Source organism: Sorghum bicolor, chromosome 9 (assembly GCF_000003195.3).
Source record: "Sorghum bicolor cultivar BTx623 chromosome 9, Sorghum_bicolor_NCBIv3, whole genome shotgun sequence".
NCBI lineage: Eukaryota > Viridiplantae > Streptophyta > Magnoliopsida > Poales > Poaceae > Sorghum > Sorghum bicolor.
In genome coordinates this window covers 10378008-10405110 of record NC_012878.2, presented here as the reverse complement: position 1 = coordinate 10405110, position 27103 = coordinate 10378008, and the positions used below count along the sequence as shown (strand labels likewise).

General features: G+C 43.7%; 1 protein-coding gene and 1 long non-coding RNA gene across 8 annotated transcripts; one reads left to right on the top strand and one right to left on the bottom strand.

Moving 5' to 3' along the window:
* On the bottom strand, nucleotides 2074-19643 carry LOC8055742. 7 transcript variants are annotated; one of them, XM_021447554.1, is made up of 12 exons: nucleotides 19442-19643; nucleotides 19099-19350; nucleotides 18871-19015; nucleotides 18609-18610; nucleotides 5637-6228; nucleotides 5449-5554; nucleotides 5173-5329; nucleotides 4472-4817; nucleotides 3233-4253; nucleotides 2687-3097; nucleotides 2544-2611; nucleotides 2074-2460 (listed from the first exon to the last, which is right to left on the bottom strand). In XM_021447554.1, exons 5-11 carry the CDS (start codon nucleotides 5643-5645, stop codon nucleotides 2547-2549), a joined length of 2115 nt encoding a protein of 704 aa, XP_021303229.1. In that variant the 5' UTR covers nucleotides 5646-6228; nucleotides 18609-18610; nucleotides 18871-19015; nucleotides 19099-19350; nucleotides 19442-19643; the 3' UTR covers nucleotides 2074-2460; nucleotides 2544-2546. The 7 variants fall into 7 exon arrangements, with proteins under 7 accessions (XP_021303229.1, XP_021303228.1, XP_021303230.1 ...); XM_021447553.1 differs by lacking the exon at nucleotides 18609-18610 and adding an exon at nucleotides 7043-7189; XM_021447555.1 differs by lacking the exon at nucleotides 18609-18610 and having other exon boundaries at nucleotides 5637-5767; nucleotides 6182-6228.
* LOC110430347 lies at nucleotides 21271-26756 on the top strand. The gene is made up of 2 exons (XR_002447799.1): nucleotides 21271-25284; nucleotides 26438-26756. It is a non-coding gene; the product is annotated as an uncharacterized LOC110430347 (long non-coding RNA).

Sequence of the window (27103 nt, the reverse complement as noted above, 5' to 3'; positions counted from 1 at the left end):
TCGAGGATTTAATACTCTAATCATGCTGGGCTCTTGGATCCTTTGGAAAATGAGAAACGATATGGTGTTTAACGGCATCCTGCCGAGATTGGATCGTGCGCTGCTGCTTGCACAGGAGGAGGCAAACCTCTGGATGCTCGCAGGTGCTAAAGGTCTCAAGGGTCTGGTTGGTGCTGTCCATAGGGTTTAGTGTGTCTAGCTGCAGGTCGTCCTTCTTCCTAAACTGGCGCGCCTGTAGGTGTTTGATCTTGTGGGTGGGTGTGTGTGTGAGTGAGTGTGTATGTGTGTGTGTGTGAGTGAGTGTGTGGTTCTTGTTGTATTGGCTTTTTATGCCGGTTTACTCTCCTTTCTTAATGCAATGATACGCAGCTCTCCTGCGTATTCCAGAAAAAAAAAATTATGTGATAAAAAGCATGTTTTCACTTGCTATGTTTCTGCCAAGCAACTTAATGCTTAAACATTGCACTCAGTTGCAGCATTTTATATATCGCATTCATATCTAACTAAAATAACGTTATTGTAAGCTGCTTGACTGCATGAGTAATACCCATGTAATGCATAACAGAATTTTGCAGTGTATCACATTTTCCATTCATACTGCAAATATGTGAGTTGAGTACTTCCTGGTCAAATTGGGATGCCCTTTGGTTTGAGGAAGTTTATTAATCTTATTGAGTTGTGGGACAGGTTTTGCGAAAAAAAAGGGCTAGTGGATGGGATCCAGATTATACGAGGAGACTGTTTTTCCCATATTGGAGATCAATCCTAGGAGCCCGATGTCTTGTGAAGGTTTATCCATCGCATGCGCCAGCACCTGCATCTGAGCTTGATCCTGAGCACTTCAACTCTTGGAGTGGCTCATTGGGAAATGGATCTTCTCAAAGTCCGAATCATAATCTCGAGTTGCTGGGAAGAACACAGCTACCCACAAGTAATCATCCACAGAGAAGGCCTTTTGGTACTGCTGCATTCAGGGGTAATGAATCTTCTCATGATCGAAATCATAATCTTTTGTTGGGAAGAATTCGGCAAACAGCAGGTAATAATCAATCAAGGAGGTTCTTCGGTACTGCTGCACTCACATTCTTGAAGCTGCTAAAGAATGCATGACTGAAAGGTACGGTATGAGTGCATGCATTATCATTCTCCTGTTTTCTTAGTTGTATCAGTTATGAGTAAAAATGTTGTGTTGTTTTACTCTCTATCGTTTCTTGTTTCCCACATTTTAAGTCTGCAGATTTATCTAATCATCCTGTTGTCATGTTTTTGTTTGCACAATATGAATGCTTAATGTCAGATATAATCCTGCTATAAGTTGATCAACGAAGCTCGGCCTAAAAATCGTGTCTAGCAGTGCTATTAATGTAATCTACTTTGGCATTGTTATTCTAAAAAACGTGTCTAGCACTGCTATTAATGTAATCTACTTTGGCATTGTTATTTATAATCATATTCATGCGACCTATCTACGGGGCACTGACCGGAACATAACATTATATCGTTGTGGAATGCATTGGTCTTGACATCTTGGTAGTTTTCAATGTTTTACATCTCATTCCGCTCTCTACTCTCTACTCTCTACGTTTTACATTCCAAACAAGTTGTAGCTGCATCTGAAAACTACAAGCCGATCTTAATCTGGAACCAATGAGGAGCAAGGTATGTTGGACCAAATGTAAATATTTCAATATTGGACAAACTTCTAACGATGATGGATCTTGATTGCAAGATGATGCTAGATCTCGAAAGCAATCAGGATTTTACTCTTAATTCTCATCAGATTCCTGACGATAATAGATCTTCAAAGCAGAAGTTCAGGATTTCTCATCAAACTTCTCACGATTAAAGATCTCGATGACAAAAATTGAAAGTTGAGGGTTGTGGTAGCCAGGCAGTAACGTTTCAGAGTTACTGCAAGCATGTTTAATATGACAATTGCACTCGGCTGCACTACTTACGGCAGCAAAGACTTATGGCACTAGCAGCTGCCGTTCAGCTGCAGATTGCAGCACAAATGCCGAACAATACGCACATCGTAGGAACAACGGCAGCTACTACAACGACGGCAAGAAATTAAAGAGCACCAGTCTGCTTCAAGGAGCTCTTACCAGTGCAAAGTACTGCTCCCAAAATTTTGTATGTTACAACTGAGTAGTGCTGTCAAACAGAAGCTACTATTACCAGAGCCTAACCAAATATAGCGCCATAGCCACTAGCCAGAATAGTGCTGTCAAACCAAGGGCACGAAGTCTCGGCAAAGCAGACAAAGGAACATTGTCTGATCACTCATGTGGGGTTACAGAGTGCAATGAGTATTTGAAGAACTGGCTGTGGAAAGTCAAAAAAAAAAAAGGAACTGGCTGTGGGTAATCATTCAGTGTTGCTATCCGACTTGACCTGAGGCAACATTAGAAGAACGGCTGTGGACCATCATCCAATGTTGTTATCCAACTTGATGACCTGAGAGGCAAATGACATTTAATAAACCAAGCACCCACTCCAATATGTGTTTTTCTAAATGTGATGAGCCCATGCGATTATACCAGTTATTTCCTATTTGAGCCCTGCTTTAGCTTCAGCTTGCGCTCCTCATCTTTTTGTCCAGATCTGACTGCACAAATAGGCTAATCGAATCAGGTGATACAAGATAAATGTATCAATTTCAGCACAGTAATCTGCTACTTACCACCATTGAAATAAACATAACTCAGAGCACTAAGTTCTTTAATTGATTGATCCAGTGATGGCCGCTCCCCAGGACAGACAAGGATAATTGTAAAGCAATCTAGGTAGTTACCATAGCTTTGCTTGGGCATGGTAGCATCAACAACAATGAGTAGTCCTTTACCACCAGTATATTTAGTGGTACAATTAAAGATAGTGCAACCATCCTTCACTGCAAATTGAAGATTGGCGCCAGCCATTTCTTTTACCCTGATTTGGAAATCAACAGGCTTCTCATCAAATCTATCCACGGCAAGGTGGATGTTGCTTGGACGTAGAGTCTCTTTTATCTGTGCAATAGCCTCCAACTTACAGAGGTGATCAACCTCCATGAAACACACAGTCTGCTCCTTACTCTTGTAGTCTTTGATTTCTGTACACCAACATCTTATGTTAGTTATAAGAAAATGCTCAAAACAAATAAAGCACACAATAAAGGAAGGAAAAGACATACTATTCCCCCCAACCCCCCCCCCCCCCCCCCACCAAAAAAGGAAGAAAGACTTACCAAATTTTTTGATTATTTGGTTTGCAGGTCCTGCTAAAGATAGCCTGAAAACAGCCTTGCCACTGAGTTGATAGGTCCATTTCTTCAGCTCTTTCTCCATATCAACAGACTCAGGAATACTGATAGTATCTTGTGCAAGCTCGTTAGCTAAGAACATTAATTCTCGAGGCTTGAACATTGATCTCAGCTTCTTAAATCTCTTGCTAATACAACCAAGAAGCAAAAGTAAATGCTGGATCTTGCTGGTATGTTTTACAGTAAATGATCCATTAATAGCACCATGAATATCTTGGTTGTCTGTCCAGAGCAGCAGGCTATCTATACCTTTGTCGAAACATCTGAAGAACAATGCCAATGCTGCATAGGCTTCTGCAGCATGTATTGAGGGGCACTTTATATCCCTATACACTTCTGAACATATAATCTTATCTTCCCTCCATATAATTAACGAGATAGTTGCTTTACCATCTTCTCCATTTTTCCCATCATGATAAGACGCATCAATTTCACCTTTGCAAAACCCTTTCATGCCAAAATCATAGTGCAATGTTTCAATGTTGCAGATGTTGGAATCCCAATCCTCAACAATAAATGTTCTATTGCTCAGTATGTGGTTCCATAAGAAATTCCACTCCTCCTCATCAACTATTCTTTCTCTCTGTATCATCAACTCATAAGCACTGAGGTACTGTGGAGTTATCCTGTTTACCAAATGATACTGGTGATGTAGGAATTCCATAGACTTGCCACGCAGGTTCTCAGGAAGTATCAGACACTTTGAAACAAGTTGAGGTCTGAAATTCTTTTTGTACTTCTGCTTCAGAAGATCCTTACTCAGGGTTTTTTCAGTCTGTAACCGCTCAGCTTCTATTTTATCCGATAAAAGCTTAGAGTTACCAATTACAATGGGGCATGATGAGTTCTGTTCAGGTATATGGCTCAGCTTCCTGGAGAACAAAGAGTGATAAATCCCTCGATTGTGAGGAAACAGAAGCCCCCAACCTGAAGAATTTGAATCCTGCTACAAAACATGGTGTCCCTAAATTAGTAAAGTAGAAAGAACAATTAAAATTTACAACATAACGTCATTACTTAAATGTAAGGCTCAGTGACAGGGGAACACATATATTCATATAACCTATTGAACCCTGCTCTCAATTGTCTATAAATGTTCAAGACATGCCAGATAAACTGATGGCTAGAAGTAAACTTCAAAGTATGAAACAAAAAAGGGTGAACCTTTTCCATGTTTGCAGTGCAGGTAGTAGCATGCTCCTGGGAGATTAGCACATCATCTACATCCTGAATACTTTTGACGGTGTCACAGCTGTATGGATTCTTTCCATTGTCATCCTTAGGTGGGTGCTCAGCAAATTCAGCTGTTCCTGATTCATCGTTAAGCCCCGAGTGATCAGAAAATTCATCTGTTCCTTGAAGGGGAGCTGCCTTATCATGATCCAGTGATAATTTTCTCTGATTACACTCCAATTCCTGAATTATCTCCCGCACTGTGTAGTGGGAGCCTCCAAGTTGCTGACGAACATATGTTATAGAGGGAAACTTGCCTTCATTTGATGCCCTGTACCTGCATCAAACAGGACCACAAAGAAGTACACAGTTTAAAGACCACAAGCATAATTAGTTGCAGCTCTCATATTTGTGAAAATCTGCATGATTTCTGCCATAACCAGCAGTGCACAACCACAAACAAGTACACAGTTTAAAGGCCACGAGCATAATTAATTGCAGCTCTCATATTTGTGAAAATCTGCATGAGTTCTGCCATAACCAGCAGTGCACAACCAGTACAGAAATGGCAATACTCTACTGTTTAGCGCAGAACAGGTGGGAATCAGAAATGCCAATGAGAAACAATTACAGACTTACTGCTTTTGGAAAAAAAAAATAGAACACAAAAAATAGTGAGGAAAATCACCTACTTTTGAACAAATTCCACTATCATAATCCTCCTCTCCTGCTTTGCAACTCTTTTCGGCCCCTTGGGTGGCGGCTCCAGCGTGGACAGCGGCGCCACATGTGGCTTCCCCCTGCACGTGCGGTACGACCGCGTGACCGTGCCCGAGAATCCCGCAACCACTGGGAAAGGAGAATTGATCACAACAACAAAACACACTACCTTAGTGACCAAAAGCCAGAGCTTCGATCGAACATGGGGTGGGTAAAGCCAAACTGCAGTTTGGACTAGCTTTGCTTACCCCTCTTGAAGGTGGCCGAGGAGGAGGCGCGCGCCAAGGCCTGCATCGGGGTAGGCAATGGCTGATTGCGGGGGAGAGGTTGGCTGGGGGACCCTAGGGTTTCATGCTTTCGGCGAAGCCGAAGAGGAATAAGGAGGGGAGGACAGGGACTCAGTAACTTGCCTTCAGTAAGTCACAAGGTAACTTACCTTCAGCATCTAGCCCTTCAAATCAGATCCAACGGTTCAAATATGCAGCCCTGCACACACCAGACTTGGCTGTTTCTCTGTCCTAAACAGCAAGCAGCAAACGACAGGAGACACAGGTACATCGGACTTGGCTGTTCCATTGCATTTTCAAAGCATAATAAAACATAGAGGTTCAAATACATTTATAAATCAGCTAATCCAGCAACTAATCAAGTGCAGCAGCTAATCAATTGAGACAGAGCTCAATCAATTGCTTACAAAGTTTCCAGCAACTGCTTACAAGTGTTGCTGCTCCTACAATCTGACATTCAGATAAGTTCACTTGATTGGCATTGTGAGATACTCCACAAAATACTATAGTTAGGCCACAAAATACTATACTTAGCCCACAAAATATTATAGTTAGCCCTGTCCACAATACTATCTAACTAGGAAATAGAAGCTAGAACAGGTCTTGAAGCCCTGTCCACAAAATACTAAAGTTGGATCTGTTATGAGCTGAGTAAAGTCAATGACAGAGTACTCAACTTCTCCTTTGTTCTCACCATTATGTTCCACTTCTGCTTAAGGCTCTACACCACCTTTTTTTTTTCTGTCAAAGAAATTGCAACTAATTAGTACAGAAATGTCAACATTTCGAATGCAATAAATTCATTTAGGGTCTGTTTAATCCCAAAAAATTTGCAAAATTTTTTAAGATTCTCCGTCACATTGAATCTTGCGGCACATACATAGAGTATTAAATATAGATAAAAAATAATTAATTGCATAAGTCGTCTATAATTTGCGAGACGAATCTTTTGAGCCTAGTTAGTCCATGGTTAAGCCTGGACGAAAACTCGAAGCTCATTAGCTTACTTGGCTTGTGGCTGGCTCGGCTCAGCTCGTTAGCCGAGCCAAGATTTGAGGTCGTTAGCTATAACGAGCCAACTCGAGCTAGCTCGCGAGCAACGAGCTATAATTTCAGAGAAAAAGTCATCATAACTTATATTAGTTATATATTACTTAATGTCTTACACTTTACAAATGATTGATATGTTAGCTCATATAAATATTTTGCTCAACTTAAGACTATTGGATATATAAAAAGCTTCGGATAAATATAAATATTATATTTTATGTATCTTTTATATCTGGCTCGCGATCGCGAGATTAACGGGCCAGCTCGAGCTCGTAACTGAGCCGAGCCAACTTTCTGGCTCGTTAAGATAACGAGCCGAGCCGAGCTAGCTCGTTATCCTAACGAGCCAAAACGAGATGAACCAACTCCGCTCGTTATCCAACCTTATCCATAGTTGAACAATAATTGTCAAATACAAACGAAAGTGCTACAGTAGCACTTTGCAAAAAAAAAATCACCAACTAAACAGCCCCATAGAAATGTTCAGTTCGCAATTGCAAAATACCTTTCCTTTCTTCTTTGCCGGTACAGCAGATTTAGTTGGTTTGCGCTTCACCTTACATAACTTATATAACCAAGTTCTCTGTCTCTTAGATTTTTTTTACTGAACTTCCTTTTTCTTCAGTTGTGCAGCACTAAGGGCATTTGTTTCCTGCACATTTGGGTGAACAGTTTATTTGCCATTACATGGGTTTTCATTGACAACACCAGTAGATGAATTCAGTTTATCCTCCAGCTGTGTACCAAGGCAATCAAGTCCATTGTCTAATACTCCATTCCAAATTATCAGACAGTTTGACTTTTTTATCCCAAGTTTGATCACTCGTCTTATTCAAAAAATTTCTGCAAACATAGTCAAATTTAAGTCATTTTTAAGAACTTTTATTAATAAACCAAACCACGACACAAGAAATGATATTTTGCACAAATTTTTAAATAAGACGAGTTGTCAAACTTGGTATTTAAAAAGTCAAATGTCTTATAATTTGGCATGGATTGAGTAGCAAACAACATTCCGGAGAGCTAGCAACTTTGTATGACAAATTCAGAAATTTATGGGACAAGAACTTGTACCAAAGTTGAGCTTCAGGTTTTGGATTTTCTACCACATTTCTTCCTTGTCGATCTTGTATACTTCCATTGTGTGCTTCTCTAGTCCATCTCTTTAACACATAATGTGTTGGCAATATCTTTATACTCATCAAATCAAGAACATTCAGACCATGTGTACATAATATTCCTGTGCTATTAAACATTCCACAACTACATGAAGCTGTTTGGCTCAAAGGATTGCCTATCACTATGCGCTCATCCTCAAAACTCAAATCACCATGCAAACTCCCAATGGCAACAACATATTTGTTATCTCCATCCAAAACTCTAGTGCATGCAGCCATAGACCTTTCATATTCACTTTGGAAAGCTTCAAATATAACCGGAGTGTTAGATTACTCTAGTATCCAGTACTAGTATCTCTTTGGTTACTGTGTTAGTCCTTTACTGCTATTTACTTAGCTGTGCGCCACCCTATGTGGTTGCATGTGTTCTGGCCCCTTGGGCCTCTATATATTGTAATCTTCTATGTAAACACTCAATCAATTAATCAAATCCAGTGGGCATTCTGCCTTCATGGTATCACACGCCTAGTTCGGGTCCTGAGCTGACCCTTTCTCCGCCCGCCCACCCTCCTCTGCTTCCGCACCCCCTCCTCCACTCCCGATGATGGCTGCCTCTACTGGCGACTCCAGCCTCAGTGCCCCGGCTGCAGCCGCCGCCGCCACCGCCGTTCACTCGGCCCAACTTCGCGATGACGCCACTGCGGCCGCCCAGAGACTCGAGGAAGAAGTCTCTGCGGCTCGCACCTCCAACGCCGAGCGAGCGGCTCCACTCCAGAAGGAGACGGATCTCCTGAAGTCCGCCGCCGCCGCCCAGGAGCGCGTCCGGGCCGCTGCTGACGCCCTGTCCAAGGAGCGCGTGCAGGCCGATGCCCTGGAAGCGCAGGCGGCTGCCATTCGCGAGCGCATCCGCCTGGAGGCCCTCCACGACGAAGATGCCCACGACGATGACGAGCACTCCATCTCCAACGAGGCAGCAGCCATCGCGCACCTGCACAGCCAGGCCTGCGCCGTCCAGAACATCAAGTATCTGGTCCCCATCGTCCTCGAGCTCAAGTCCACCCAGTACTCCAAGTGGCACGGCTACCTTCTGCTCGCTCTTGGCCGGTTCTCTCTGAAGGACCATGTCCTTAGCGATGCCTGCCGCCCTGCCGATCCGGCCTAGTACCGGATGGATTGCGTGGTTGTCTCCTGGATCTTCAACAGCATCTCCCCCGACCTCCTCGACATCATCCACGCACATGACGGCATCACTGCTCGCGTGGCTTGGCTCGGGGTCGAACAGCAATTCCTGGGGAATAGCGAGTCTCGAGCCCTGATCCTGGATGCGGAGTTCCGAAATTTGTCACAAGGCGACCTCTCTATTGATGACTACTGCCGCAAGATGAAGGGCATGGCCGACGCCCTCGCTGACCTTGGTGAACCAATCAACGATCGTACACTGGTCCTGAACGTCCTGCGTGGCCTAAATGAGCGCTTCCAGTTGATGGCTCAGCTCATCACTCGGCAGAAACCGTTTCCTTCATTCGGAGATGTTCGCGCTGACCTTCACCTCGCTGAGCTCAACATGGCGCAGTCCTCAGCCGCACCTTCTGCCCTCCTCGCCACCCCGACCAGCAGGCTGCCCCCCACCACGCCGGCACCCAACTCTGCCACTCCTCGCCATCCTCATCCGCAGGGCGTGACCCCGGGTCCTTCTGGCAGCAATCGTGGCCGACGTCGCCGTGGCGGACGCAATCAAGGCACCCAAGGCGGCCCTCAATGGCCATCCGTCTACAACCCGTGGACTAGGTCCATTCATATGTGGCCCGGCCCCACGCCCGGCGCCCCTCGTCCTCCACCAGCACGCCCTGGTGTTCCCACTCAGCAGCAGCACACCATGATGGTTGGCACGCCACTTTCTGGCGTTCTGGCTCCTCCTGGACCAGCCCCCTACTCATCGGCGGCACTGCTCCCTCAGTCTCCGGCGCCACCTCCAGCGTGGTCTCCCTGGACTCCTCAGTCTCTCGCCTAGGCATTCAGCACAGTATCGCTCACTCCACCGGGCAGCACCGACTGGGTTTTCGACTCCGGCGCCTCCTCCCACATCGCTGCAAACCCTGGTATTGTCACCCCTACATCTTCCCCTTCTTTTCCCACCTCCATCATCGTTGGTAACGGTGCCACTCTTCCTGTTGTTGACACCGGATACTCAATTATTCCCAGTCCATTTAGGCTAAACAATGTTCTTCTTACTCCTGGCATTATTAAGAACTTCTATCCATTCACCAATTCACCACAGATAACCATGTTTCTGTTGAATTTGACCCCTCTGGCATTTCTGTGAAGGATCTTCGCACCAGGAACACTCTTCTCCGATGTGACAGCTCCGGGCCCCTCTACACCTTGCAGCTGCCGTCAACATCTTCCGCTCCCTGCGTTCTTATCGCCACACCTTCATCCTCCACTTGGCACCACCGGCTTGGTCACCCCGGCAAGGAAGCTCTTCAGCGCCTCACTCACTCCTCCTCGATCGTCTGCAGCCAGCCCGTGGATGACCTCTTATGCCATGCCTGTCAGCTAGGACGACATGTGCGTCTTCCTTTTACCAGTTCATCATCAAGGGCCTGCAAACCCTTTGATCTAATACATTGTGATCTCTGGACCTCGCCTGTCCTCAGTGTATCTGGATTTAAATATTATTTAGTTATCCTTGATGATTTTTCTCATTTTTTGTGGACCTTTCCACTCCGTCTTAAATCTGACACTTTCACCACGCTTTCTAATTTCTTTGCGTATGTCCACACTCAATTTGGGTGCCGCATCAAATCTGTCCAATGTGATAACGGCCGCGAATTTGACAATTCTGCTTCCTGCACCTTGTTTCTTACTCACGGTGTCACTCTCCGCATGTCATGTCCCTACACCTCGCAGCAAAATGGCAAAGCTGAGCGCACTCTCCGCACCACCAATAATATCATTCGCACACTTCTCTTTCAGGCGTCCATGCCACCCTCTTACTGGGCTGACGCCCTCTCCACTGCTACCTATGTCCTTAACCGACTCCCCACCAAAACTCTCAACATGTCTACTCCCTTCTTTGCTCTCCATGGTAAACTACCCTCTTACCATGACCTCCGAGTGTTTGGGTGCACATGCTATCCCAACCTCACTGCCACCACACCTCACAAACTTGCTCCCCGCTCCACCCTATGTGCCTTCCTCGAGTACTCCTCCGATCATAAAGGCTACCGGTGTCTTGATCTTTCTTCTAATCGTGTCATCATCTCTCATCATGTCATCTTTGATGAGACGACTTTTCCCTTTTCTCGACACCGGACCACAGCCCCCCACGAACTTGATTTTTTAACTAACGACGAGCTCCTGCCAGCTCCTTCTTCTGCAGGTACACCCATGCCAACCTCTGGTGTCCCTGCCCAGTTCCCACTGCAGGCTGCACCTGAGTTACCTGACGACGCTCCGGTTTCGCTCTAGCCCCCATTCTAGCCGGGCCAGCACCCCGGCGCCCTCCACCAGGTTTCCACGCACCTACAGCAACACCTTCAGCACCGGTGTTACCTCAGGCTGCAGCCCCGGCACCCACAGCCTCCTCCATGCTGCCACTGGCTGCTGACCCAGCACCCACTGCTCCTCCTGCGCTACCCATGACAGCAGCTTCCCAGAAGCCGCCAGTCACTCAAGTGTACACTCGGCATCCTCCTCCTGCTGCAGCTCCTATGGCAACAACTTTCCAGAAGCCACCGATCACCCAAGTGTACACTCGGCGTCCTCCACCAGCTGCAGCCCATCCACCACCATCATCACCGCCCGCTGCTCCTCCTCGCCGCTCCAACATCATCCCTTCACCCCCACGGTTTGTCAAAGATGCTCCTCCGGTTAGTGTTATACCCATTACACCGGTTGACAACAGCCATCGCATGATGACTCGTGGGAAGTCTGGATACATTCAGCCAAGAATTCTGCATACTGAGGCTCTGTCTCCAATTCCCCGGTCCTGCCGCGACGCCCTTGCTGATCCTCACTGGCGTCACGCCATGGAAGATGAATATGCAGCTCTCATGGACAATAAGACTTGGGATCTCGTTCCTCGCCCCGCCAAGGCCAACGTGGTCACCGAAAAATGGATTTTCAAACATAAATTTCATGTTGATGGCTCTCTGGACCATTACAAGGCTCGTTGGGTCCTTCGTGGCTTCACTCAACGCCCGGGTATCGACTACGATGAAACTTTCAGTCCCGTTGTCAAGCCGGCCACTATACGCACAGTCCTCACCATAGCTCATTCCTAGAATTGGCCGATTCATCAACTTGATGTCAAGAACGCTTTTCTTCATGGGACTCTCTCAGAAACTGTGTACTGCTTCCAGCCAACAGGATTCGCCAACTCTGCTCTCCCTCAGCATGTTTGCAGACTCAACAAATCACTTTATGGCTTGAAGCAAGCCCCACGTGCATGGTACAGCCGCTTTGCAACATTTCTGCTCTCCCTGGGTTTCACTGAAGCCAGATCAGACACCTCTCTCTTCGTCTACCACCGTGGTCCAGAGACTGTCTTTCTGCTGCTCTACGTGGATGACATTGTTCTCACTGCTTCTTCCCAGCAGCTTCTTCGCCGAATTATTGATGCTCTGATGAAGGAATTCGCCATGAAGGATCTTGGCATGGCAGTACAGCGACAAGGTGATTCTCTGTTCCTCTCCCAACGTCAGTATGCGCTGGACATTTTGGCCCGACATGGCATGAGTGATTGCAAACCATGCTCCACTCCCGTTGATACCTGCGCCAAAGTATCTGCTGATGATGGTCCCTGCATTGTTGATCCCACAGACTACCGCAGCCACGTGGGTGCTCTTCGGTACTTAACTTTCACCAGGCCCGACATTGCATATGTTGTCCAACAGGTCTGCCTTCACATGCACGATCCTTGGGAAGTTCACCTCGTTGCTGCCAAAAGAATCTTGCGCTATCTCCAGGGGACTCTTAATCATGGCCTCATCATCCCTCGGACCTCTCCAACACAGCTCGTCGTCTACACGGATGCTGATTGGGCCGGCTGCCCGGACACTCGCCGCTCCACCTCCGGTTATGCCGTCTTCCTCGGCGGCAGTCTTGTCTCCTGGTCTTCCAAGCGGCAGCCCACCGTCTCTTGCTCTAGCGCTGAGGCTGAGTACCTGGCTGTTGCCAACAGTGTCACTGAGGCTTCTTGGCTGCGGCAACTCCTCCAAGAACTTCATCACCCCCTTGACAATGCCTGCCTCGTCTACTGCGACAATGTCAGCGCCGTCTACCTCTCCACCAACCCTGTTCAACATCAGCGCACCAAACATGTGGAGATCGACCTCCATTTCGTCCGGGAACGTGTTGCCATCGGTGTTGTCCGCGTTCTTCATGTACCCACTACTTCTCAGTTCGCTGATGTCTTCACCAAGGGGCTGCCTATTTCAGTATTTCAAGACTTTCGCTCCAGTCTGAATGTCCGCTGCTGCGACGTTCCGACTGCGGGGGGGTGTTAGATTACTCTAGTATCCAGTACTAGTATCTCTTTGGTTACTGTGTTAGTCTTTTACTGCTATTTACTTAGTTGTGCGCCACCCTATGTGGTTGCATGTGTTTTGGCCCCTTGGGCCTCTATATATTGTAATCTTCTATGTAAACACTCAATCAATTAATCAAATCCAGTGGGCATTCTGCCTTCACGGAGTATACACTTTATTTGCTTGCTTGCACTAACATAGGTGCGGACATTAGTCTTCTTTGTATCCTTTTCCTTGCCTCAAATTCATATTCCAATTCCTTACTTCTTTTATCTTCCACAGTCCTCTCAAAGTGCTTCAAAAAATCGAACAATATCAAAATCTGATTTCAAATGGTTCTTTAATACATTGTTAAAGCTCTCACTGAGTTGTGTACTTCTCACTCCCAAACTGAAGACATCTCCTCATATAACATTCAGCCCATTTTCTTTCACCTTGTAGATACTATCTAATCTGGTTTGCTTGTACACATTAGATCTTTTTTAAAACAATGACAGGAGCTCTGCCGCTCAATTAAGATAAAAGAATTTTTGTACAAGAAAGGTTAGCCAAATGATATGCGAAAAGGAGGCTTCCGAGCGGCTAACCAACCGATGCGACACGATTGAGCACAAACACGACACATTGCATGGATCATTGTTGCCAAGCATGGAAGCAAAGCTGCCAGTAGCTCCGACTTCCCATGCAAGGCCACCCACGAGCCACCCACTGACAGGTCCAAAGCAAGCACCCACAAAACGATCATTGTCGCCAAGCTCAAACACCCAACAAAGAGTAGGTCCAACTTTTGATCACAAGCCCATGCCTCGCCCCTGGCAGATGCAGACCCTATTAGAGAATAGCAATCACTATGGAGGCACCAAATCCGTGACAAAAATCCAAATGTGACACCTTCATGAAGGGAGAGACGCCAATGATGCCACCATCGCACGTCCATAGTGGACTAGGTTTCACCATAGGATGACAATGCTAGAGGGAAAACATCATGCCCCCAACAGGGAAAGCGGCACCACAAGTGTTGCCATCACCAAGGCTTTGGACCAAGACCCCTTGCCAGCCATTACCTTCATTGTTGTTGTCCCGTCGCTCAAAGGGGCACCAACGCATTGATTGTACACAACAGCCGCATAGTTGTGTCGACCCCCCCCCTTTCGACCAAGGAACGCATAGGGCCGGACATGATTCCATCGCTCGCGTAACACTGCCACATGTCGAGACTGTCGCTGGCACTAGCACCCGCTACCGTCGTTGTCGACCTATCGCCAGCAGCCACGAGGCGCATACCCCACCTTCATGGGCTCCGACCCTGCCATGGGGCCGCCCAACCTAGCCTCCAGAGCACCGGCCCCGTACTTGGCCGCCGTCGCCACCATCCCCAGCATGGAACTGGCTACCGATGGACAAATTTGGCAGCTCGAGCACTGGGACCGGTAGCCTAGGCTGGCGCCACACAACCTCCATGGCCATCGAGGAAGGGGACGTGCGGATGAGAAGAAGAAAGAAGCCATGCCGTTGCCCGTGTCCCTGCATAGGCACTGACTAGCGCCACCCAGGCACCCACACTGGCATCCTCCGGCTGGATCCGCAAGGGCGGCAGCGGCCCTAGCCACGAGAAATCTAGAAACAGTGGAAGGGGTAATAGAGCTGCCGCCAGACAGCTCGGACATCATGCCCCTTCTAGATCCCTCTATCATTTGGCACTCCCATTGCGCTTGGTCGTGGTGTCGTCCCGGCAGCCTCCATGCGTAAAAGCCCAAGTTTAGTTTTGGATAATTGATGAAACCCAAGTACTAACATCTATGCTAAGTGTATAAATTAGATGACATTAGTACATTCCAAGTGATAGAGCTAGATGTGGTAATCAAGGTGGTGGTGATGATCAAGTGCTCAACATGGAAAAGAAGAAAGAGAAAAATAAAATCTTTTGAAGATCAAGGCAAAGGTATTGCTTAAGATTTTGATTTTGGTGATTAAGACACCATAGAGGGTGTAATCACACTTAAGATAAATAGTTGTACTATGAAGAGGGGAAATTTCATAGCTAAAGCGGTTATCAAATGCCACTAGGTGAATTTGTATGAGCATATGCATTAGAAACCTAGTGTGCTCGGGAGAAAAATCGTTCTCTTGCCTCCTAAGTATTCTCCCAGTGATTGATTGGTATTTATATAGATTGGTTTATCCTCTCTACACAGCGGTATAAAGATCACATCTCACTCTTTTATATTCATGTAAATTAGTGTAGCTTGCTATCTTGTGTAGAAACTTTAGGCAGCTCTCTAGTGTAAGTAAAGACTTAACCATTGATTGACATAGAGATTATAACAACTAGAATTATTTGGATAGGTGGCTTGCATTCTTTTGTAGTGCTAGAGCAAAATGATTTGCTTTGTTATTGACTAACAATTTGCTCTAGTTGTTTGTAGAATTTTTATTAGGTTATTCACCCCCTTAGCCATATTAGAACCTTTTAGTGCGCCACCCCCGTCTTGCCTAGATGCGACAGTGTCCCAGCCACCGAGCTCTCCATGTCCCAGCGGTTCCTCGCGGCGGCGACGAGGCAAGGAGCGGTGGTGGCTATTTTGCTTGTCAACTGAGCAGCCCGTGCAGGTGGGCAACACGGGGGGGAGGTATTCTTGTTGTTGTACCAAATGGTGCTTTAGATCTCATTATGTCAAATGCTTCTTGGAATGATTCCTTATCCTCATAGCCACACATACAAACTCTAAAGTCAGTGAAAATTTGATATTTGTCATTTTCATGTTCACTCTCTTCTTCACCCTCCTCTTCTTGGCCCTTCATCAGAGATAAATGTTTGATAGCATTCTACATTATGTGAAATGTGCACAGCCCACGATATGATTCAATGAATATATTATGTATAGCATCTGTTTGATAGTTCTAGGTTGCTTGTCATTATGAGCTGCTAGAAAGGTCTCAAAGAGCCAAGTAAATAAGTCTTTGGTTTCACTGAAGTGAATTGTAGCACCATGTATAGTGGTTTCTTTAAACAAATTGAGCCCAACAAAAACACCAAATGGACGATATTCTTTATTTGTGTGTCAAATGTCACATCACCAAAATGTGCATAATCAAGAATCATTTTTGCATAAGCCTAGAATATGTTGGTGATATGCTCATCATAGTCTAACTGCCTGGCATATTGGAATGATGGATTCTCAGAGATCTTGTCATGAAAATATTTCAACATACTATCAGCTTGTCCAAAAGCCAACCCTCGGTTGCTTGCTCTGTAAATGATTTTTGCGATCATGACAAGTGTAGCAAAGGTTAAGAGGTCCACCAACTTGATGACTAGCTAACTCATCTGCAGCTTTTGGCTTAATTCCAAAATCATCGAAATTCTCAAATTCAGAAGCTTGCAATTCTAAAATTTTCTTTTGTGATGCTATCAAGTGTCAAGTTTTCGGCAGTGAAGGAAGTGGTTGCGTTTAAGCACAAGGACGGTGATTTCATAGCTTCCTTTAAAGAGTCGTCCGAGCTTTGCAGTCCGTTCTCGCTTTTGCTCTAAAACACTTAGCCACATGATCAATTTGCCCTTTTCTTTGATAACCTTTGTTGGCACATACATATCTACATGAAGTGTCTTGACGATCGAATTTGCTTATAGGTGTACCTTTTTCTCACATCAAAGCTTGTACGCCCATAATAGGATATCAAGAATTGCCAAGCCTCATCAGAATTTCAAAACCTCAAACCAATTTGAGGTATCTTCTTATTAGATTTTGCCATTTGCTTCCACAAAAGCTCACAAAACCCAGGCATCAACTAGTTCTATAACAAAAAAAAATTGTAGATGGAAACATGTGTGTTTGAAAATTCTGACTCCGCTAGATTATAACATTGGACAGACTATAGGACACACTTCAGGGGGGAAAGTTAAAAGCACCTAATAGGCCTATCATGAAATCGAACAAATTAACCTTTCTTGGTTCATCAAATCTCAGATTTGGAAGCATTCCTGTATGTGAATTAATTCTATTTTGCATATGTGAAAGCGAAATAGTTACTGAACGATCGTAGATTTAGTGGTCGATAGGGGCTTCCTCTTCCATGGTAGCCTTTGGATTTAGATGAACAGTGGATGAAGGTGGGTATGTTATGTTGTGACTCGCCTCAGGTAAGTTCGGGATGGAAACAGCCGAGTGGCTGGAGTTGAGGCCGTGGCCGAACATTCGGTGGGCTAAGGTGGACGTGGACCAACGCTTGTTCGGCTTCAAGCAGCTATGCGCATAAACCCAATCCAATCCAAAATTTCTGACTAATTAGCTTGGCCCAATCAGACCCATTAAATCTATCCGGTTAGGTCCATCATTCTAGATAAGCTAGAGGTGATGGTGCGGATTTCGTATAGCACAAGATTGTGGAACATTGTTCACAAATGTTCTACGACAATGTTTGGAAACAATTTATTTTTTTTCTCCAAAACTTACGAAACATTTAAAATATATTGATGTTCTAATAAAAATAGATGTCCTAAAAAGATTAAAAATTTGAAAAATAAACTTTGGCGCTGGCTCCGACAGCCACGATGGTGGCGTGTGGAGGGCAACGTGTTGGAGGGGGAGTCGACCGAGGTGGTGGCACGTGCTAGGAGGCGGAGGCTGGCCTGAGCTCTAGCGGCGGCACGTGCACTGCAAGGCGGCGGTGGCGGCACTGGCCAGCCTGAGCTCCAATGGCGGCGGGGTGCACTGGACTGAGGAGGCGGCAACATGTTTTTAGAATTTGAGGGCTATTGCCCCGGCTTTTCAATTAACATCGAAAAACCAAAGTCTTTTACAGCACAGTTTAAGAAGCCAAAAGTCCACCAGGACCGAAAAGGCGAAAAGTTCAGAGCTCGACACTAGAGCTGAAGACAATGTGTAGCAGGTTGGTTTTTGCGACATAGTTATGTAGGAGGTGAGGCTTTGCAACAAAACGTCTGGGATCTCAAACTCAAAGTAACTTACGGGTGGGTTTCGTAATTTAACTTTTGGTATGGATAGTTAAAAAAACATTGGCCCACGCACAACATGTGGGTAGAACAACCGAATTGCTGAACATCCGAATGGCCCGAGGAAACACCAAAAACCTACACAATACAAAGTCTACAAGCTGAAGCATGGAACAAGCAAGTGAAAAGAGTAAATGAATTGCTCGGCCAAATAAGGCCTTGTTTAGTTCCAAAAATTTTTTGGTTTTCTGTACTATAGCACTTTCGTTTTTATTTAACAAATATTATCCAATCATGGACTAACTAGATTCAAAAGATTTATCTCGCGATTTACAGGTAAAATGTGTAATTAGTCTTTGTTTTCGTTTATTTAGTGCTTCATGCATGTGCCACAAGATTTAATGTGACGGGAAATCTTGAAATTTTTTTGATTTTTTGGGGTGAATTAAACAAGGCATAATACATGACTTCTGGATGGATTTCTCTCTCTAAAACAGCTCCAGCTTAGGGTACAATCGAGAAATATTTCTAAAATGGCTCCCCAAAATGAACTAGAAGCTGCTAAAGTCATAAGCAGCCTAACATTTTTTTTTTTGAGGGAGCTGGAGGGGTCGAAGCCCCTACAAATAAATAAGCAGCCTAACATTACCCTAGTATATATTGTCAAAAAATAAATGGTGTCCTAATTGGGAAATAAAAAACCAGTAGCATATTTCACCAAGCAACTAACCTTTGCATTTGCTCCGGGCCAAATATGAAGCTCACATGAACTTAGCATCAATACCAAGCTTATGCCGATACAGGGCCTCCCCCATCGAGAACTAATGTGAGCCCACCAAACAAACCAAGAACTGAATGTCCAACCTTCTTTTACACTGCCAAAAAAAAACATAAAGAAAAACAATATAACCCCTGATATAATCATGTCTAAACGGTAGACTTGATGTAGCATACTCACGCGTCTATGAATTGGAACGTGCGTCCATCGGCTCTGTGCTCGTACATACTAGCAACCAATCAATCAGTCAGTCAAATCTCCCTTGTATAGCTTCAACAGCCAGTACGCTGCCTAGCCCAGCAGCAGCAGCCTTACGGACCATGGAAGAGAAACGGAACGGCGGGGCCGGGGAGGCCGCTGATCCGGTGAACGAGCGTACGGGGGCCTCACAGATCTGATCTGGGCCGGCGGCGTGCATCGAGCCGAAGAAAGCTGCACGAGACGCGGTCAAAATCGCCGAGGGTACACAGGAAGTAAAGATTAAAACCAACCAAAAAAAGTACTCCCAGCGTATCCTACGTACCTGCCTCCCTCTCTCTTTCTGCAGAGAGTTTTCCCACATGCATGGTGCTCTTCTCCCCCATCCCATCAGATTCCTCCCCCCTCTCTCCCACGCCCGCGACGGGTGTGTGTGTGTGAAGCAGTTGAGTGCGTGAGGGGCGGCGCCGCCAGGAGAGAGGCAGGAGGCGTTGCGGCAGGTAAGTGCTCAGATCTGAGCTCCCGATAGGAAATCCCGTGCCTACCCTTGCCTAGTACACGTGAATTCGCTAACCTACCCCAGTACCCCTACCATGCAAATTCCCTAACCTACCCCCGTGCCCATATCTCGTCCCCTAATACTAGTCAGACTATTTATTTTTTATAGGTAGATAAAAGGTTTTATACCTATTTTTAGTTTTCTCCAACAACAAGACCTAAAAGACATGCAAATGGGTCTCGAGAAGATAGGATATCCAAAATTTTGTTATGCCTCTCCCGATACCATAATGAGTCTTTTGTATAGATACCCTGTTGGAGACTCATTTTGGATTTGTGTTCTCAAATGGGTCTTCTATTGGAGACAACCCATAAAAATATGTAATTCTAGTACCTGATTAAAGTTTGCAGGGAGTTAGTTGCCAATGTGTTAGGGTTTAGTCTATATGTTGATGATTATGACTAGAGTTCTCTCTCGATTTTGATATAACAACTCTCGTGGATTGTAGAATATACTGTATTTATTTAGGCTGCTCAAAATTTTATTTTATGGTTTCATTAGTTGGACCATCAGTTGATCTACATTTTATAAGAATATGTTTTCTTTCTAATAAAAACTACATCGACATTTTAGTGGTGAACATCTTTATTTATTCATAAAGGGTTAGTGGTTTTAAGGTCCATATTGTTGTATTTAGTATTTGTTTTTGACACTTATATATAGAAGAAAACATCAACCGAGCATTGAGAATAGAAAAAAATTAGACCATAAACCGAGTGCAACAACTTTGAATCAAAACCGAGTGTGACAATGTATCTATCCCTAATATATAATTGTCAAAATTTCAGTTTACCATAAATTGTGTCTGCCAATCTATATCTTCGGTGGAGACTCGAATGCGAGACAAAAAGAAAGAAAAGAATCCTCTCTCAAACCAGACTTCTCCAAATCAAACTCTATCAAAAACTGCGTCCGTGTTTCTCCATGCGTGAGATATAGAAACGTTTACCGTAAAAAACATTCCTACTACTCAAGTATCCAATTCTTCTCTACGTGACTTTTGTTTTTCTCTTTTTTATTACATTTTTTATATATAAATATAAAAACAAAAAAATGGATAGAATATTAAGGGTGTTGAACTATTTATCCTTCTCTAATATAATATAATCTATCCTCAAAGAAAGTAATGAAACTTTATATTTTAACTGTAGCAACACATGAATAGTATAAAAAATAAATTTGTGATATATATATATATATATATATATATATATATATCTAGATTTAGGACGTATTATGGCTCGATGAAATGTGTGTAGACGAGTACATGATCATACTAAACCATTTAAGGTACTATGTATGTTAAGTATACATACATATATAGAGTATGTGATTATACTTATTATATATACTATAGTAGTGGTATTTTAGTAATATATTAAAAATATGATTTTTTTTGAAATTTTTTCGTATGGTAAGATCTATATGAACATACTCAAACCGATAAACAAGTATGAATTATATATATATATATATATATATATATATATATATCTGTTCTGTAGCTGGGTCGCTACGTCACGCCGGGTCTGGTCCGGTCTGACCATGTCGTGTCCCAGCACCTTCATCTTGATTAAAGAATCTGCATTCACCGCCTGAGCTTGTATCTGCCACCGACGCCACCCTCCCTCACGCCTCGCTACCTCGTCGTCTCGTCCCCCGCCCCCGCGCCTCATTCATCGCCCCAGCGCCTACCACCGACGTTGCTCTCCCTCGCCCCTCGTCCCCCGCCCCTACAGCCCTCTCCCTCACACCCGGTGGCCTTCCCCTGTCCCCTTGTTGACGGATCCCGCAGATCCATCGGGGAGGCAACGGACGGTGGCGCGTGGTGGCTTCCCCGTCTTCTCCTCCGGCGCCGCGGATCCATCGGGGAGGCAGCGGATGGTGGCTTCCCCGTCCACCCTCCGGCTACGTCCTCGGCCTCCCTCCGGCGACGGTGCCTCACTCCCCGAACAGCGATGCCTCCCTCTGCTCCTCAGCAGCAGCGCCTTCCACGGCACCCAGCGATGGCGGCCCATGGACGCAACGCCCCTCCCCCTCCCGGTGGCATGCTTTGCTTCCTTCCACAGGTTACTCGTCTAGTGTAGACACGACATTGAGGTGAGCAGTTGTGCCATTCTGCCTCCCCCTCGTTTAACCTACAACCGATTTACTTTGGATTTTGAATTATTGCTTCACTGTATATCCACTATTTATGTGTTTTCCCATATGGAGTAGTAGACGTGTTGAATGGGAGTGAGTTGGATTATGGTAATTTTGCATGTCCACTTTGTTTATCGTAAATCATATTCAGGAATTACGAAAAAAATGTGTTACATTTATTTTTGAATGAGAAATTATACTGGACTGGTGTCTGTGAGCTTATTTGGTTCAATTGTACTTCTCTGTTTGTTGATCATTGTAGCGATACTGCTCATCAAAAACAATGGTAATGATTCTGGTCACCATGTTGTTTTTTAGTTAGTTCAGATATTGTTAATGAGATTTGTTGTAATCCATACGCAAGCCACCTAGTGCCTAAGATATTGTTTACTGTAAATTTTTATACATTTTACAGTAATTTGATTGCATCATTTGGTAAATTGCCAATGTGGTAACTTGCTGCCACTATTGCGGTAACTATCTAGAATTTAATACAGAAGTGTCGTAAATTTATTATAATAGTTCGTGGTTGGTATGACAATGAGGAATTCTAGTAATCCTAGTGGCAACTGTTGAGCAATTCAAATTATCTTAATTAGTGTTACCATGGTTAGGTAGTCTTCACGTTTCTCGGACAAAGAGGTATCTGCGTGTTCCTATGATATAGATGTTTTATGATTAGATTATATATTGTCATTTTCACCAGATTTAGGCAATGGCATAAATCAGTGCTTGGTAGGTTGTGCAATGACTGATATGGCCATTAATCTTGCTTTCTCTTCTTTTATCGAAATGCATATTATAGTAATTTTGTTTATGTTACTGAGGTCTGAAGCACTAGTACAAAGTGAGTGTTCATGTAGTTTCATGATCAATGATTTTCTGTTTCAGTGTCTTAACCAGGTCAGATATCCCTTTTCTTCTGAATTTCTCATGTGCAAGAACATAGACCTAGGTATGATGATTTTTTTCTAGCCTAGCATTTGTACTATTTTCAGTTCTCTTGCTTTTGTTTATAGGTTTATTTCTGGAATCAATTTCATTACACTAGTATAATGCCCGTGCTAACGCCACGGTTTTTTTTTGTAGGGAATGCTATATTAATTTTTTTAGAGTTTTAATTTTGGTTAATTGTTTTTAAGTCTATATATATTTTAGGAATCATCAGTACATAAAGACATCTTTATATTTTCTCTAACTTTTTAATCAAATATTGGATATCTTCAGGGATGTTGTCGTAGCACTGGTTTGCACGACTCGCCAAAATTTCAGCCAAGAACTCCGTCCTTAGTGATCTTGATAGCTGTGAATGACAGATAATATTTTGTCAATATTTAATCGTTCATTGATGCAAATACTCACGTTGATACTCCCTTTCTTCTTCGGTCATCCTCCCTCGACGATCACGCTGATACTCACGTTGTCTTCTATTTATATCCTCCCTTCGTTCATCGTTTATCTCAGCACGACGATTGCGACCTTGCGATGTTTGAGCCCGCCTCGACGAGGCCTCATCTTTAGCAAGAATTTTGACCAATTTGGATTAGATTACAAAATTAGAAAAAACACCCAATTATTAAAAGCATACCTGTGACGTTGGTGATGTCGCTTAGCGCATCGCGTGTATGTCTAGGTGTAGACATTGAAGCCTCCTGAATGAAGAAAAAGGAACTGCAAAAGGGCATTCATGAATTTTATCATTAGATGTTGCATGATTAGTCAGAGACTTATACTATGATCTCATACACTTTTATTAGTTACTTACTACAGAAATATGCAACCATTCAGATGTACATGCATATAGGTTCAGAAATCACCCATCACCCATCTGAACCTATATCCGAAGGCAACGGAATTTTCTTCTTGCTATTTTAGATTCTGTGTCCAGCGATTCAGCGATTCAGCTATGATCGGAGAGTAATGAAATACACTCTAATTCAAAAAAACCATTCCACCATTTAGATTAGAATACCGCGCTTGAGGAAGGGAGACGTAGATTGATTAACCGTAGATTGTTAATGCACTCGGAACCATGCTACACACTGTTTCCATCCCGATCAGTCTCCACTCTAAAACCGCGTAGTTATGAGAAAACAACAAAAAGCTTGTTGCCGTAGATTGCAGTTATCAGGAGTCACGATAGCTCCATTTCTACGTGATCAACTTGATCAGAAGCGCCATCGCTGTCAGTGTCTGCCTGCATTTCAGAAGATCAAAACACCGAATCATTCAACAATCTGGCAGACCGGCACATGAGCGCGGGACCACGATGAGAGAACATGATGCTTACCGGCGGAGGAGCGATCTGGCCTGCGCCCCATCCGACAAGGAGGCCGACGGCGTCGGCGAACGCGCGGTGCGCCAGCTTCGTCTTGGTCCGGGACTCCGGGCGAATGACCTGGCGTGCTGCACGAGCGCGGCGCACCCGGCAAACCTCTTGCCCACCCTGGCGCCGCTCCCCTCGCACACCAGGCACAGGAACTGCCCCTTGTCCCGCTCCGCCTCGTAGAACCCCTCAGCGCCCTCGTCGCTCCCGTCGTGCACGCAGGCTGGTGCCCTTCCCGTCGTTCCTGCTCCGGCAGATCCGGCAGCAGGCGGTCGTCGTTAGCACAAGACGTAGATTGATTAACCGTGATTGACCTGGTCTGGTTATGGTAGAGATTAGTGGGCCGAATTAGTGGGCTGCGGTGGAGATGAGTTTATTGGGGCGTGAGTTTGTGTGGTCTAACGGCCCAAGAAGTTTTCAATTATAGTGGAGATATGACATAGGAGGTCAATTACTAGATTTTGTTCAGACTAAAGATGGAAAAGGCCAACAATGATTTTACCTAGAACCGGTGATGAAAGACTGCTGGCTTCCAGCATTCCAATTGCCGTTCTTTTTTTTTTTGCAATGATATATTCCATGGCTTTATTTACTGCTTGTGTTAGTAAAAAGATCCATATCATATCTTTTTATGGTAACTTAGATCCTATCTATTTTAGGTTGTGTTAGGTTTGCTATTTTTTTCAAACCAAATTCTTGAATGTCAGATCCCTTGTTTAGTAAATTCCTATGTTTCTACTACAAAATATCGTAACTATTGTGTGCACTAAATCAGTATACATTAATCTTATGATAATAAGCATTGCTGCCTTATGCAAATTATCACGAATTACTGCTCAGACATTTGAAGCAGTCACATTTTAGTCCATTCTTCGGACATTATTAGTATCCCGTAGTTGTTTACATTATGATTTTTCTTGGTAACTAATCACTCTGTCATTGTATATTTTCTACTCACCCTATGGGCAGATTGTACCTTTTGTTTTATTTATTCTAGTAGATCTGTTGGTTGCTTGAGCATCCATCACAAATAGAACTAAAGAGGTGTCTGTCAGGTGTCATTGTATATATCTTCTAAGAAAACATTTTGTGGATAGGCAGTGAGATGGACCAGTGCTTGATAGTCTTCATGCAATGGGAGGTAATTGTTGTCTCCTCCTCCTTTTGATATAGAACATCTTACTGGTAAAATTGGTCCTACGCCTGAACTGTTAATGACTCGTACTTAAGAAATACAGAGTAGTTCATTCAAAAATTATTGTATCTCACTATTAATTGATTATAGTGATTCATATATAAAGGACATATATATTATAATATATCATCTGAGGCAAAATTTTGTTTACTCCCTAGCTAAATTAGTGATTCAAATTATTGTAATTACTTAACAGCCTATTGGACTCCTCATTTGACTAGCATCAGAATACCATGACACTAAATTCTGCTAGCTCCCTATATTCATTATGGTAATTTCGATCATCCTTATTGATTTTTAAGCCTCAACCATAGTCTAAAATTATCGTAAATACTTATATTCGTATAGTACCCATTTCTCATAAATACCAGTGTAAGTTATGTTGAAGGAAAAAAAATCATAATATAGAATTCTTGTAATTATTATTAATGAAATTCTTGTCAATATTGTTAGTATTGCCGTAAACACAATTCTTATAAACATTGTGTAACTTATACTGATGTTACAATAATTTCATTCATTCTTGTTCATTTTTATTCTCGTAAATTATTATGTTCATTGTACCCATTTTGTGTAAATATCGATGTAAATTTGTCAAAGGAAAGTTCATAATATAAAATTCTCGTAAATATTAGTAGTTTAAATTCTTCTAAATATTATTAGTATTGTCATACCCAAGTTGTACAGGATGAGTGCCACACTCTTCTCGGTTGTGGTTTCTTTACACTTTTTTCACTCAAAAAACTGGACCAACCCTTTTTTTCCCCTTTGTATAATAAAAATTGTGGCAAAAGCTTGTCATCCCTTAAAAAAAATTACTATTGTTTGTGCTGTTGTTTCATATGCATTATTTGGGATGATGGAACTTTAGGAGAAATTAGCAGGCAGTGTTCATGTTTTTTAGTTTAGAGAGCAACCTTTGGCATGGTCGGTTGATCTTGTCCCTATTATGATTATGCTCCGGCTCCATTTTGTGTTGTCTTAACATATTTTTTGTTCACGTAAATAACAAAAAAATCAATCTTGAGCCTGCTTATCCATACATGTTCACGTTAAGAATCATATTATTTACTATTGTTCATATTTTTTATGATTTCAGATAATTAGACTTCCCAGCAGAAGCTGCTTATCTACAGAGGAGCAAACAGGCATGACCAATTGAAGTTGCATGTGTTTAATTTGTGCTGAATAGAATGTGCAAGAAAAGCAACTAATTTTAGAATGGAGTAGTGTTCAGTTACCCTCTAGATGGCACTATCGGAATGACATGTTGTCTTTTGTGTACTGTATCTAGTACTTGTCATTTGGAACTCGGAGGAATATGATCAAAGTGAAATTGTTCCCGTTTGAACTAAGACGAATTGTAAAATTGGCTGCAACTCCTGAAAACATTATCGTAAACATTATAGTAACTTTAATGCCCATCTTCATTAACGATATGCTTTTTGATTTTTCTCGTAACTATTTGGTTCTTCGAACACTATATGAAGTCAAATTATCGTAACTCTATCGTTGTCACAATCTCAAGCCAATGAAATTCTCGTAAATATTTTAGTAAAATAAAATCTGTCTCCTTGACGCTAGCTTGCATCTACACAGTAACCAGTCCGCTCAAAAAGGTAACTACTCAGTCCATTAGCTACCTTCCAAAATTACCATGCGGTAATTGGCCTCAGTAATTATGATTTGTTACCATTAAAGACCGTGACTGCCGGCTCGCAGGCTGGTTTGGTGGGGGAGGCCTCGTGCGGTCGGTGGTGCACGT